The sequence below is a fragment of the Aotus nancymaae genome, unplaced genomic scaffold, assembly GCF_030222135.1.
Source record: "Aotus nancymaae isolate 86718 unplaced genomic scaffold, 86718_ANA_hifiasm-v0.15.2.pri h1tg000089l, whole genome shotgun sequence".
Classification (NCBI taxonomy): domain Eukaryota; kingdom Metazoa; phylum Chordata; class Mammalia; order Primates; family Aotidae; genus Aotus; species Aotus nancymaae.
In genome coordinates, this window is record NW_026988504.1 from 19973941 (window position 1) to 19986522 (window position 12582).

Consider the following 12582-nt stretch of genomic DNA (forward strand, 5'->3'; position numbering starts at 1 on the left):
GTCCAGCTGCTCCTTTCTCAGAGACTGGCCATGTTTGCAAGGAATCCACCCTTTCTTCCCATGCTATAGCCCCCTTATTATTCCTATTATAACACACCCCCAAGCTGTACCTCATTTCCTCTAAAATTGAAGGATGATGAGTATTATTAGAGGGGTATGTGTGTGTTTCCGTGAAATAATAGAAAAATTTGACACAGTTAGTGGAAGCAGGTGATACCTTAATTAAGTGGCATTGAATGACACATGAAACTGATGTTGATTGAACGGGGCACTGGCAGTTGGGTGGAGAGAGATGAAAGGAGATAAGATGCTGAATATATTTTTCACACAGCATATCAGCTTGGGCTGCTAATAATTAGGTAAGTATATTCACTAAAAATATTATCTGTATGCTTTAAAAATAACAACAAAAGTGCTGTGGCATTTAAAATTCAATATAGGTGGGACTTGATGGAAAAATAAAGATTTGCTCTGTTTTGATTCAAATAGAAACAAAGGGCTTGAATTCTCTTGGTAACATGTCATTATTAACATTGTTAATGCCTTTGTATCTGTTATTTCAGGGCACCCTCCATGTACAGCTTCCATGTACATCAGGACAGGAAACCTGAATTTGATAATGAAATCAGGCAATCACTCTTGGTTTCCACACAGTATTTTTCAAATAGTTCATTTTCAAGCATTAATTTGATTTTACAACTTGTACGCATACCTCACTGATGTCCTGAAAGGGACACACACACACAGACACACACGTGTGTGTCTCTTGAAGAATATATATGTGTGTATACACAGATATATATATAAAAATATACACAAATATGTATATTTGTATATAGTATTCAAATATATAGTCTACAAACATAATATACATATATATTTGGAGGGACAAGTAAATAAGGTTTGTTTCTCATGTTTATACAGTCATTAGAAGAAAACTATGTTTCCACAAATATCTTTTATGGGAAAAACAATGAGAAGCCAAAGGACTCACGATCAATATCAGCACATTTCAATTCATTGTAGACATCATGCGTGGTTAGACTCATTCCCAGCTTAGCTACAGTGCACATCAGTCCATGGAAATCAATACAGCCAGTTTTGTCCTTGTCGAAGAAGTTGTAGGCATCTTTGAAAGCTGGGGAAATAGAATTAAGTTATTCAGGACAGTTATTCAAGAAGAAGTACATACACTAATAGGACTAGGACAGACAATACAGTTGATTGGAGATCATGTTCCAAAAAGAGGATTGAGAGAAAAATGAGTGCTTAATAGATAAAAATAACATTTCTTATAAAGGACAGTATCCTGCCATGGAACTTGAACTGGAATGAACTAATTGTTGAAAAACCAAGTGTTGGTAGGTAAGCTGGCCTTCCAAAGATATCCACACCCTAATCCCTTAAACCTGTGAATATGCTGTCTTACATGGCAAAAGGAACATTGGACATGTAATTAAGATAGACTGTTCTGGGCTCAATTTAATTACATGATCCCTTATATAGCTAGAAGCCAGAGAGATGTGGCAGAAATCAGAGAGGTTTAGAGCATGAGAAAGACCTGACCCACCACTACTGGCTTATCAGTCAGGAACTTCTCTACCTGTTAAAGAGGCTGAGAAGCTCCTGGCTGATAAACGGCAAGAAAACTGGAACGTCAGCCGTGCAAAAGAACAGAATTCTGCCAAAAATCTGAGTGAGACTGGAAGCAGATTCTCCTCTGGAGCCCCTAAATGGGAGGCCAGTCTGACCAACATTTTAATTTCAGTCCTATAAAACATAAAGAAGAGAAATCAACTATGCTTACCTGGACTTCTGACCTATAGAACTGTGAGATAATAAATTTGTGTTGTTTTAAACTGTTAAGTTTGTGGCAATTTGTTACAGCAGCAATAGAAAAATAATTTGTCAAATTGGACCCAAATTATATACATGTGTGTGTATGTTTTGTGTGGATCCAAAGTTTTTCAAAGAAATAGTCAAGGTGCTAACTGGAGGCAAAATTAGATGTCTTTTCTAAAATTAGTGAATGAGGAAATAAACCTGGAACAAAATATATCCCAAATGACACCCGAATAAAACTTATTTCATATCACATTCAAGTCTCAGCATCTCTATGTATAAGAGTGATTAATCCTACAGAGATAATGATACTTGCTCTATAAGTGTGTAATGTAAAAAGGTAACATCTTTCTCCTTGATAAAAGGTAGGCTTCTCTAGGGCTGGAACCAAACTGTCTCTGACTTGTTTCTGTTTTCTCCCATTATCTCTTGCATGTTAATAGGCAGTCAACAAATATTGATTGCATGCTTTCCATGGACCAGGTGTTGCTCCAAGTGCTTAGGATATATTAGTGCACTAAATAGACAAAGATCTGTGCCTTCATATAAATGTAATAAACAGGTAAATTAGATGCCATTTTAGAAGGTGGTATGTGCTATGGAAAAAAGAAAAAGTAATTCTGTGTAGATGATTAGGAAGAAGAAGAGAAACAGAATTCCTCCACACTCCCACCCCCATGTCTGCTTCCTGACCAGCACCTGTACCTGCACAGTCTGCCTTTCTCTCTGTGCTGCAAAGAAACTGGATACTCTCACCTAGAGCCAATCCCTCTCTTGTGGATTGGAACTCATCCCCTCTCTCATATTCAAATAATTTACCTAAAAAAAGGGTCCCCTCTTAGGTAAGGGAATACCATTTTTTCATTTTCTATTATATCAATCCTATAGACTATTTCTCCCTTAAAAAGTACATTGTGACCTCATTTCCCCCTCCAGTTATTGCTGCCTCTGCCATTTGTCTCTTCTTCTATTAAAAATGTAGTCATTTATTTCTATCAGTGTGGACTCATGGATGTTTATTTTATACTTTGGGTTATAATCCAATTCTACATTATTAATTTTTATTGCTCAAATAGAAAAAGTTGATGGAAGACAGGGCATATGGCTACAGATGCTGGTAAGGAGGTAGAAATGGAGGTGAGAGTTTATGGAAATTCTGTTCTGATTGCTTCAGTTTCCCTCGGGAAAGTAAGGAGACCAATGACAGCGAGGATGGGAGATCCTGGGGATTTTGAAGTGTTCAATAACTATTTGCATTCGAACAAATTAACCTCTCACAGGAAAGTTGTGAAGATTAAGCACTGTAATAAACAAATTTTCTAGGTTCCATATTTGATGTTTTGCTATCTGGGGCCTTGCTGGTCCTGGAGGGACTGCTCCTCTCAGGGCTGGTCAATTCCTACAGATAGTAACTACTAGCTTGTGAGTGTGCCTTTCCTCTGCAAATCACCCAATTCCACAGACCATATTCCAGAGACCATATCCTCAGCTACCTGCCTTCTCCACCTCTTACAGTCAGAGTCACTATTTCCCTGACCTAGTCATCCCAGGGCTAGGTACCAGACAATCAGAGATAGCCCTTACATGCCAGAGCCCACTGAAATTGTTCAAACTAGCTAACCCCATACCTGCTTACCCTGCCTTGTCCATTCCTTTTTGCGGAAACCACGATAGAGGTTCTTGTCCACATGCTGCCTCTGCCCACCTGATGACTGACCCTGGTGCCTCCTCTTGTGGACCTACATGCTTGGCAAGCTATGCCCTGTTTCTAGGGATCTGTGAGTATGAAAACTTCCTTCATGATCATCATTTTTGTGTCTGCATGTCTCACCATATCTGACTGAAACAGATCCCTTAAAATGAGCACCAAAGTATCTTAAGGCACTTTAGAAACCTTAAAGGTCTATAAAACTATAAGCTGTTATTATTAAGGCATTTATCTCAGTTTTACAATGAAAAATGCCAATCTGATCATGGCAATCTTTTGTGTTTTCCAAACCAGAATTCCCAGCAATAAAGGTTGATTGATTGTAGAATGAACGAATTAACCTCTTGTAGGAAAGTTGTGAGGATTAACCACTGTAAAGAACACATTTTTCAGTTTCCATATTTTATGTTTTGATATCTGGAGCCTTGCTGGCCCTGGAGGGACTGCACCTTTCAGGGCTGGTCAAGGTTGATTGATTCTTTGATTCATTTCTGTCTTCTGGGTCAATTTCTAAATTTAGGGGAGTAAAGCATCAGCCTCTCCGGAAACCAGACACAACTGAAACACAGCCACACTTGACTTCTTTGAGTTTTTCTAGTGCATCGTCCTTTCCCTTTTCTCTGGCCTTTGTAGATTCTGTTCTTTCTGCCTGGAACACTCTGTGCTCTTTGCTTGATTTACTCCTATTCATCAATCACCATTCTCTGGGACTCCCCTTCTTCCCTCACGAGACCAAACTAGGGGAACTTCCTTTATGCTCCTATTATATTCCATACTTATCCTATCATAACTTGTGTTATATTGTAATTTAAATAATATATTCAGCAAATTCATGGCCTTTTTTTTTTTTTTTTTTGAGACGGAGTCTCACTGTCGCCTAGGCTGGAGTGCAGTGGCACGATTTTGGCTCAATGCAACCTCCGCCTCCCAGGTTCAAGCAATTCTCCCTGCCTCAGCCTCCCAAATAGCTGGGATTACAGGTGTCTGCCACCATGGCTGGCTAAGTTTTGTATTTTTAGTAGAAACGGGGTTTCATCATGTTGGCCAGGCTAGTCTCAAACTCATGACCTCAGGTGATCCATCGTCCTCAGCCTCCGAAAGTGCTGGGATTATAGGCATGAGCCACTGTGCCCAGCAAGTTCATGGTTTGGACCACATCTGACTTGTTTTGTTATGTTTCCCATGCCTAGTACATTTTTGGCATTAAATAAATATTTGTTGTTTGGATGAATAAACTTTAGCCAGTGTAGCTCATTTTATCATTTTATTTTTTTCTTTGAGAAATCCTAGGACTGTAGCTGTGTTTTTGTTATTACTTGATTTATTCTTTTTGAATTTATTCTTTTCCACACCCACAAGTTCTTCTTTGAATACAAATATTTGACCAGGACTGCCTAAATTCTAGGGAGATGTCCTTTTAAAAGCAATTTCCCTCTAGTCCCACAAAAATTTCCTTTCTCTCAAATGATGGTGGTGTAGACAACCCTTGAAATCTCAGATCTTTCTTAGAGAAGAAAGGATCAGGCATATTAAGGAGCTGTTGTTTCTGCTTCAGTTTTGAGGATGATTCTCATTACCTGCCATTTGTGAAGCATTTAACTTCTTTTCTGTGTGTTTTAATTGGCATTGAGGAGATCCTGGCAAGTCTTTATCCCTGAAGAAAGATAGGAAAATGTTTAGATTTACTACATATGTGAAACCAGCAGATATTAGCCCTATTCATCAGTTTTTGCTTAATGGAATGACTGTAGCATCTCAATGTATCCAGTCTATCTGAAGGGATATTTTATTTAGGATAGCCAATAGCTACAGGATGAACAGTGAGAAAATGTTGGCCACTGAGATCCACCTCTGCCCTAAACTTGCCCATCACCCCTCCCTTAAAAAATTATAATTTCAGGCCAGCCATGGCAGCTCATACCCATAATCCTTGCCGTGTGGGAGATCAAAGCAAGAGGATCACTTGAGCCCAGGAATTCAAGACCAGCTTGGGCAACATAGCAAGACCCTGTCTCTACAAAAAATAAAAAGAAATTAGCCAGCATGGTGGCACAGGCCTGTAGTCCTAGCCACTCAGGAGGCTGAGGTGGGAGGATTGCTTGTGCCTGGGAGGTCGAGGCTGCAGTGAGTCATGACTGCACCACTACACTCCAGCCTGGGTAACAGAGCGAGACCCTATCTCAAAAAAAAAAAAAAAAATAGCAGTTATGATTTCCCCCATTTTACAAAATAGGAAACCGAAGCTCAGAGCAATTAAATAATTTGTCCCAGGCTATACAGATAGTAAAGGGAAGATCTGAGATTCAAACCTAGATTTGTCTGATTCCAAAAATCAAGGCCATATTGCTTTACACTATTCTTGTTGTTAGAAATAGAAGTTGTTTCAATTTTCTTTTCTAGTTCCCACTCTCAGCCTTGAGTTTCAAATTTTAAACCAGTATAAACACTGTTGTGGTGAATACCCTTATAGAGAAACTTTTCCATCTATGACTATTTTACAATTTTTTTTTGAGATGGGGTCTCGCACTGTTGCCCAGGCTGGAGTGCAGTGGCGTGATCTCAGCTCATTGTAACCTCCGCCTCCTGGGTTCAAGCGATTCTCCTGCCTCAGGATCCTGAGTAGCTGGGATTACAGGCACCTGCTACCATGCCCAGCTAATTTTGTATTTTTAGTAGAGATGGGTATTCACAATGTTAGCCAGGCTGGTCTCAAACTCCCAACCTCAAATGATCCACTTGCCTCGGCCTCCCAAAGTGCTGGGATTACAGGTATAAGCCACTGAGCCTGGCCTTACAACTTTTTTTTTTTTTTTTTAACAACTTTTATAACTATTTTACAAATGTCAAATTGTATTTTTACCAGCATATGTATGTGTGTGTAAGAGAGAGAGAAATATAGAGAATACTTCTGAAAAGTTCGAAACCCTGGGTGACCTTTCACTTACTCAGGAAAGTGAAATCTGGAAAAGGCAGAAACATATTAATACTTTCAAGATACTTTGTACAGATCTAAAGTAGTTTATTAGTTTAAGAACACAAAAATACGTCATGCAAAACTGGGTTTGCTTATAATATGTTAAATAAAATTTAATTACATTTAAGTAAATGTAATTTAACTGCAAAATTTAATAATGACCAACTTTATAAATTTATTTAAAGTGTCTTTAGTTTTGATACTTGTAGAACTAAAAGTTTAAAAAATATGAACTCTCATAGTTTTGTGGCTTTATAAGAAGCAGTTTAAAAAGTAGAACTAGAAGAAATACTAAACATTGTAGTTAAACAAAAAATTATTATGGTTGATTAATTTAGTAACCCCTAAAGTACTTATTAGATTCAACTCATTTTCAAAGAGGGGCCTGGGAGAAAGGGAGGTGATAGTATCAAAACTGTTGTTAACTTTTGCAAGTGGAATTTTATCTAACTTGTCTCATTTTCTCAGCTTTTACTAACATTGACTTCTTCTTCAGGTGCTTCCTCTTCTTACCTACTTGAATTTCTTTGCTTTTTCTTTCTCTCATTCTTTCAAGACAAAGCCTCCCTCTGTGGTCCAGGCTGGAGTGCAGTGGTGTGATCGTGGCTCACTGCAGCCTTGACCACCCAGGCTCACCTCAGCCTCCTGAGTAATTGGAACCATAGGTGTATGTTACCATGCCCAGCTAATTTATTTATTTTTTTGAGATGGAGTCTTGCACTGTTGCCCAGGCTGGAGTGCAGTGGTGCAATCTTGGCTCACTGCAACCTCCGCCAAGCAATTCTCCTGCCTCAGCCTCCCGAGTAGCTGGGACTACAGGTGAATGCCACCACACTAGGCTAATTTTTTTTTTTTTTTTTTTTGTATTTTTAGTAGAGACCAGGTTTCACCATGTTAGCCAAGATGGTCTTGATCTCTTGAGCTGTCCACCTCGGCCTCTTTAAGGGCTGGGATTACAGGCATGAGCCACCGTGCCCAGCCTAATTTTTTATTTTTTCTAGAGACGAAGTCTCCTTATGTTGCTCAGGCTGGTCTTGAACTCTCAGGCTCAAGTATTCCTCCCCACTCTACCTCCCAAAGTGTTGGGATTACAAGTGTGTGCCACTGTGTCCAGCTCGTAATTTCTGAAGCTCAGGTTTGCCCTTACTCAAATAGGTTATTTTATATTTATTGTAAAGATGTTCCTTGATTCATGATGGGGTTACATCCTTATAAATCTATTGTGAATTGAAAATACTATAAATTGAAAATGCATTTTATTTACCTAACCTACATAGCTTAGCCGAGCCTACCTTAAATGTGCTCAGAACACTTACATTAGCCTACAGATGGGAAGAATCACCTAGCACAAAGCCTATTTTGTAATAAAGTGTTGAATGCCTCTATTTTATAATAAAGTGTTGTAATTTATTAACTACTGTACTGAAAGTGAAAAACAGAATGATTGTATGTGTATTTGAAGTAGAGTTTCTACTGGATGCATATTGCTTTTGTACAAGTCAAAAAATGGGGCTCAGTGGCTCACACCTGTAATTCCAGCACTTTGGGAGGCTGAGGCAGGCAGATTACAAGGTCAGGATTTCGAGACCAGCCTGGCCAACATGGTGAAACATTGTCTCTACTAAAAATAAAATAAAAATTAGCTGGGTATAGTGGCGTGCACCTGTAGTCTCAGCTACTCAGGAGGCTGAGGCAGGAGAAATCGCTTGAACCTGGGAGGCAGAGGTTGCAGTGAGCCAAGATTGTGCCACTGCACTCCAGCCTGGGCAACAGAGTGAGACTCTGTCTCAAAAAAAAAACAAAAGCAAAAAACAAAAAATGGTAACTTGAACCATTAAGTTGGAGACCATCTGTATTTCTAAATATAAACAAATTTCTTTTGCATGATATAAAAGATGCAGTAGATGGAGAAATATTATGTTCTCAAGAAGCAAGAGGAAAGTAGAATTCAAGGCAGCGTAAAGTTTTTTTTTTTTTTTTTTTGAGACAGGGTCTTGCTCAATTACCCAGGCTGAAGTGCAGTGGTGCAATCTCAGCTCACCCCAACCTCCGCCTCCTGGGCTCAAGCAATCCTCCCACCTCAGACTCCTGAGTAGCTGGGACTACAGGTGGGCACCACCACACCCAGCTAATTTTTGTATCTTTTTTGGTAGAGGCTGGTCTCAAATTCCTGGGCTCAAGTGATCCACCCGCCTCGGCCTCCCAAAGTGCTGGGATTAGATGTGAGCCACCATGCCTGGCCAGGCAGTGTAAAGTTCTTATTACCTGTCTTTAAAAAGGCACTCTTGGCACAATCTCAAACCTTACCTTGGATCAAACATTGGAGAAAACTTAATTTTACAAAGTTTCAAATGACTGAAGAACCTTGCATTTGGAATGAACCCAATCCGGCCTCTCATTTACTGCAGGAATTCCCATTATATGTAGTATTGTCTAGTTTTTGCTTAACTACTTTCAGTGACAAGGAACTCACTTCCTCAAAAGATAGCTTGCATAGTCAATAACACTAGGAAAGATACACTCAAAATAGAAAGTAAATGTTAGATGATTGAGAAAAAGCTATTGTTAATGTTACAGGCAAATCTCCCTTCCCAATTTTAGCCCAGGGTCAGTCATGGCTAATTTACCAGCTTTCATTTACTAGCTACATTTGGAATATATACCCTTTTTCTACACTTTAACTTGCTTATGGGTTTAGGTCTTCTTTATGATCTTCTAATTTTTTTCTTCTTTAAACTGACACTCAAAATATCTCAAGGTATAACTGATAACTCCTTGAGCCCCTTAGGGTATTCTGTATCCTAACATAAAAACAGCTTCTCCTTTGGGAGGACAGGAGGGAGAATTCTGCTCTTCCAATCAAAAAAGATGTGTATCTTTTTCTTTTCATAAAAAATATTTCTCTTCAATTCCGATGTTTTGTTTTATAACTAAATTTATATAATAAATACTTAGAGTATTTTAATTGTTTCATCATAATCTTTGAGTATTTAATATATTAATAATCTTAATAATTATACATTTTTAGGAGCTTCCCAGTAAAGACTGGAAAACCTGCTAGATAAAATTCTAAGAGTGGTAACATTAATAATTCTTAATCATAATGCATTTATCACCCTTAATACATTCATTACCTACCTTTTACTGTGGGAGATGGGTACTTTTGTTGAAGGATTCAGCTTAACTTCTGATTTAATTTCTGAAACTGCCATGTGGCCAGTGATTCGGTCTGGAATTCAGAATATACAATTAAGAAATCAGTTTACAGATTAATTTTTTACATTCTTTTGCAACTTTTCAGCTCAAAGCCTGGAGTTTGAAAAGTCCAGGACCTCAAGGAATGGTAATACATGCAAACTCAAGTTAGAGGTATGCATAAAGTTGGAAGGCAATGTGGAAAGGCCCCTTTGTTATTCCCAGATTTCTAAGCAAAGTTGCTTGTCACTGTTTCCCTTTCAATTAGTGTCACTCTGATCCTATGTAAAAATAAATGCTAAGCGAAATAAACTGGACACAAAAAGACCAATGCTATATGATCTAACTAATACGTGTAATCTAAAATAGTCAAACTCATAGAAGCAGAGTAGAATGGTGGTTGAGGAAGGCGATATGGGGAGATGTTGGTCAGTGATACAAAGTTTGAAGATGGATTCTGAAGATCTAACAAACAGCATCGTGACCATAGGTAACAATACCATACTGTACACCTGAAATTTGCTAAGAGACTAGATCCTAAGTGTTCTTGCTACACACACACACACACACACAAATAGTAACTATGTGAAGTGATGGATATGTTAATTAGATTGGTTGTGGTGATTATTTCACAATGTATACATCTGTTAAATATGTATACATTAAATAAAAATGGTGCCATGTGACACAGATAATGAGCATTCTGGAAATATATGGAAAAAGTTATTTAAAGACACTTTTATTATGACATCAGTAGAACATTTCAAGTCATAACTGACAAAGAATAAAATAGTACAGCATTTCTAAAGTATTTGCCTACTTGTTTACATCTTAGATGCCTGCCTGGTAATAAGTAGATTTTCCCAGGGCTTCTTTTTGGGAGACCCATCCCTGCCCTGTCACTTCTTGGGAACCAACTGTTTTTTGTTTTTGTTTTTGTTTTTAGATGTGTAAAAAGGCTTTATTTGGAGGGGAGCAGGAATTTAAACAAAGAGGTCAAATCCCGTGTCATCGTCTGGACTCTTTGGACACTCCTCCTCATCGTCTCCTCTGCTGCAGCGGGGTGGAACCAGCAGCAGGAGCTGCAGAGCCTGGGGCAGCAGAGACAGCCACAGCCCCACCGGCAGGTACACTGACAAGCTTGCCAAAACCCTGGGCAATGACGTCTTCGATGCTTTTTCCATTCAGCTCACTGATAACCTTGTTGAGCTGGTCGTTGTCCGCCTTGATGCCTACGCTGTCCAGGATCCTCTTGTCCTTGGCGCTGGGGGAGGGGTTGCCTCCGAGGGCAGCCAGCAGGTGGGAGGCGACGTAGCACGTCGGGGCGGCAGCGGCGGTGGCGGTGGCGGCGAGGCCTCCACGCGTGCGACCTCGGCGGAGTCAGGGAGGAAGAGCCCAACTGGTCTTGGTTAACAGTAGGAATCGGGGTGGGATACAATGCGGTTCTGCTACCCTAGACTCTGGAATGAACTCGTTAATCACCGCCGCCTCCCTAGTCCTCCCTTTCCACTTGGTACAGTCTGATAAACAGGGCTTATTTATGGACCAGAAGCTGGGTTGGTAGGGCTTCCCCCTTTGTTGCTCTTTTCTTTCCAACTATCTTTTCAAAATGTGGAGTGTATCTGACAGTTTACTGACAAGAAAACTAGGTTGCTGACTTGGGAATAATGGACAATCGAATACTATTCAATCATGAGGAAAAAAAGTCTCTGAATGTTTGGTTAGAATTTGATCCATTTTCCCAGGTCTTCACCTCAGAGCCCAGAAAGCATTTGTTTCTAAACAACTCAATTACAAGTCCTCAAAATCTGAAAACCTACCACAGAGCTGGCAACTCCAGAGAGGCTCAACAATTCAGGCACTTGAAAGATGCTGTGAAATCATCCCCATGCCTCAAAATAATCATTACTTAAAATACCTTCGATTCTCATAGATTATAGATTTTTTTAAAAAAAAGACTTGGCATAGAATCCTATAAAATCCTGATATTTACCTACTTTTAAGTCGTGCTACTTACCACTTCTGGGCTTCAATCAGATCAGGAATCCAATAAAGGGTTTGTTCCATCACACAACTGTGACCTCATTCACTGCTCAGGCCCAGGGAGAGAATGACCCAGGAGCTACTTCCAACCTGACAGCAAGCATGTTTTCAATGTGGTTCTTTCAGCACCCTTGGTGTATATGAGGGTGTGATTTATAAAATCTGAACATTTTGACACTGTTGGGATTTCAGGGAAGGGGAATAATTTTTGTTTCAATTTCTATATTAATATATTTTCATGTTAATGTCTTCATCAGGCCAGGAGTGGTGGCTCAAGCTTGTAATCCCAGCACTTTAGGAGGCTGAGGCAGGCAGATCACCTGAAGTCAAGAGTTCAAGACCAGCCTGGCCAACATGATGAAACCCTGTCTCTACTAAAAATAAAAAAATTAGCTGTGCATGTTGGCACACACCTGTAATCCCAGCTACTTGGGGGGCTGAGGCAGGAGAATCGTTTGAACTCGGGAGGCAGAGGTTGAAGTGAGCTGAGATTGCGCCACTGCACTCCAGCCTGGGTGACAGACTCCATCTCAAAAAAAAAAAAGTCTTCATCAGTCAATTGAAAGTTGTTCAATTAAAACATTTTACTCAGCTGCTTCACTGCATGGTGATTAAGAATCATTTCATTAATTGTTTAAGCCTAGAAATAGGGGCAAAAAAACTCTCATAGGCTTGTAGTCTTTGGTATTATTGGGAAAAGTGATTTCAAAAGAGCAATTACAGAAAAGATTGTTTTAAATAGAAACCAAGGTATTTATGATCTGACGTGTCTCATGGCATTGTAAATTCTCTAGCGAAGGAGTTAGGAGTGTCTTTAGTC

At 39.4% G+C, this 12582-nt stretch overlaps 1 protein-coding gene and 1 non-coding gene across 2 annotated transcripts in view; both read right to left on the reverse strand.

Moving 5' to 3' along the window:
* EFCAB3 (EF-hand calcium binding domain 3) overlaps window positions 1–11773 on the reverse strand; it is a 33602-nt gene extending 21829 nt beyond the window's left edge. The window contains exons 1-4 of the mRNA XM_012443854.2: window positions 11713–11773; window positions 9663–9753; window positions 5128–5204; window positions 995–1138 (exon numbers count right to left, since the gene is read on the reverse strand). Coding sequence (XP_012299277.2) covers window positions 995–1138; window positions 5128–5204; window positions 9663–9736 — 295 coding nt within the window. The 5' untranslated portion in view covers window positions 9737–9753; window positions 11713–11773. The remainder of the gene's footprint in view (window positions 1–994; window positions 1139–5127; window positions 5205–9662; window positions 9754–11712) is intronic.
* LOC135271726 (U7 small nuclear RNA) lies at window positions 9551–9611 on the reverse strand. Its single transcript, XR_010339862.1, has one exon. It is a non-coding gene; the product is annotated as a U7 small nuclear RNA (small nuclear RNA).
* Window positions 11774–12582: the final 809 nt, after the last annotated feature.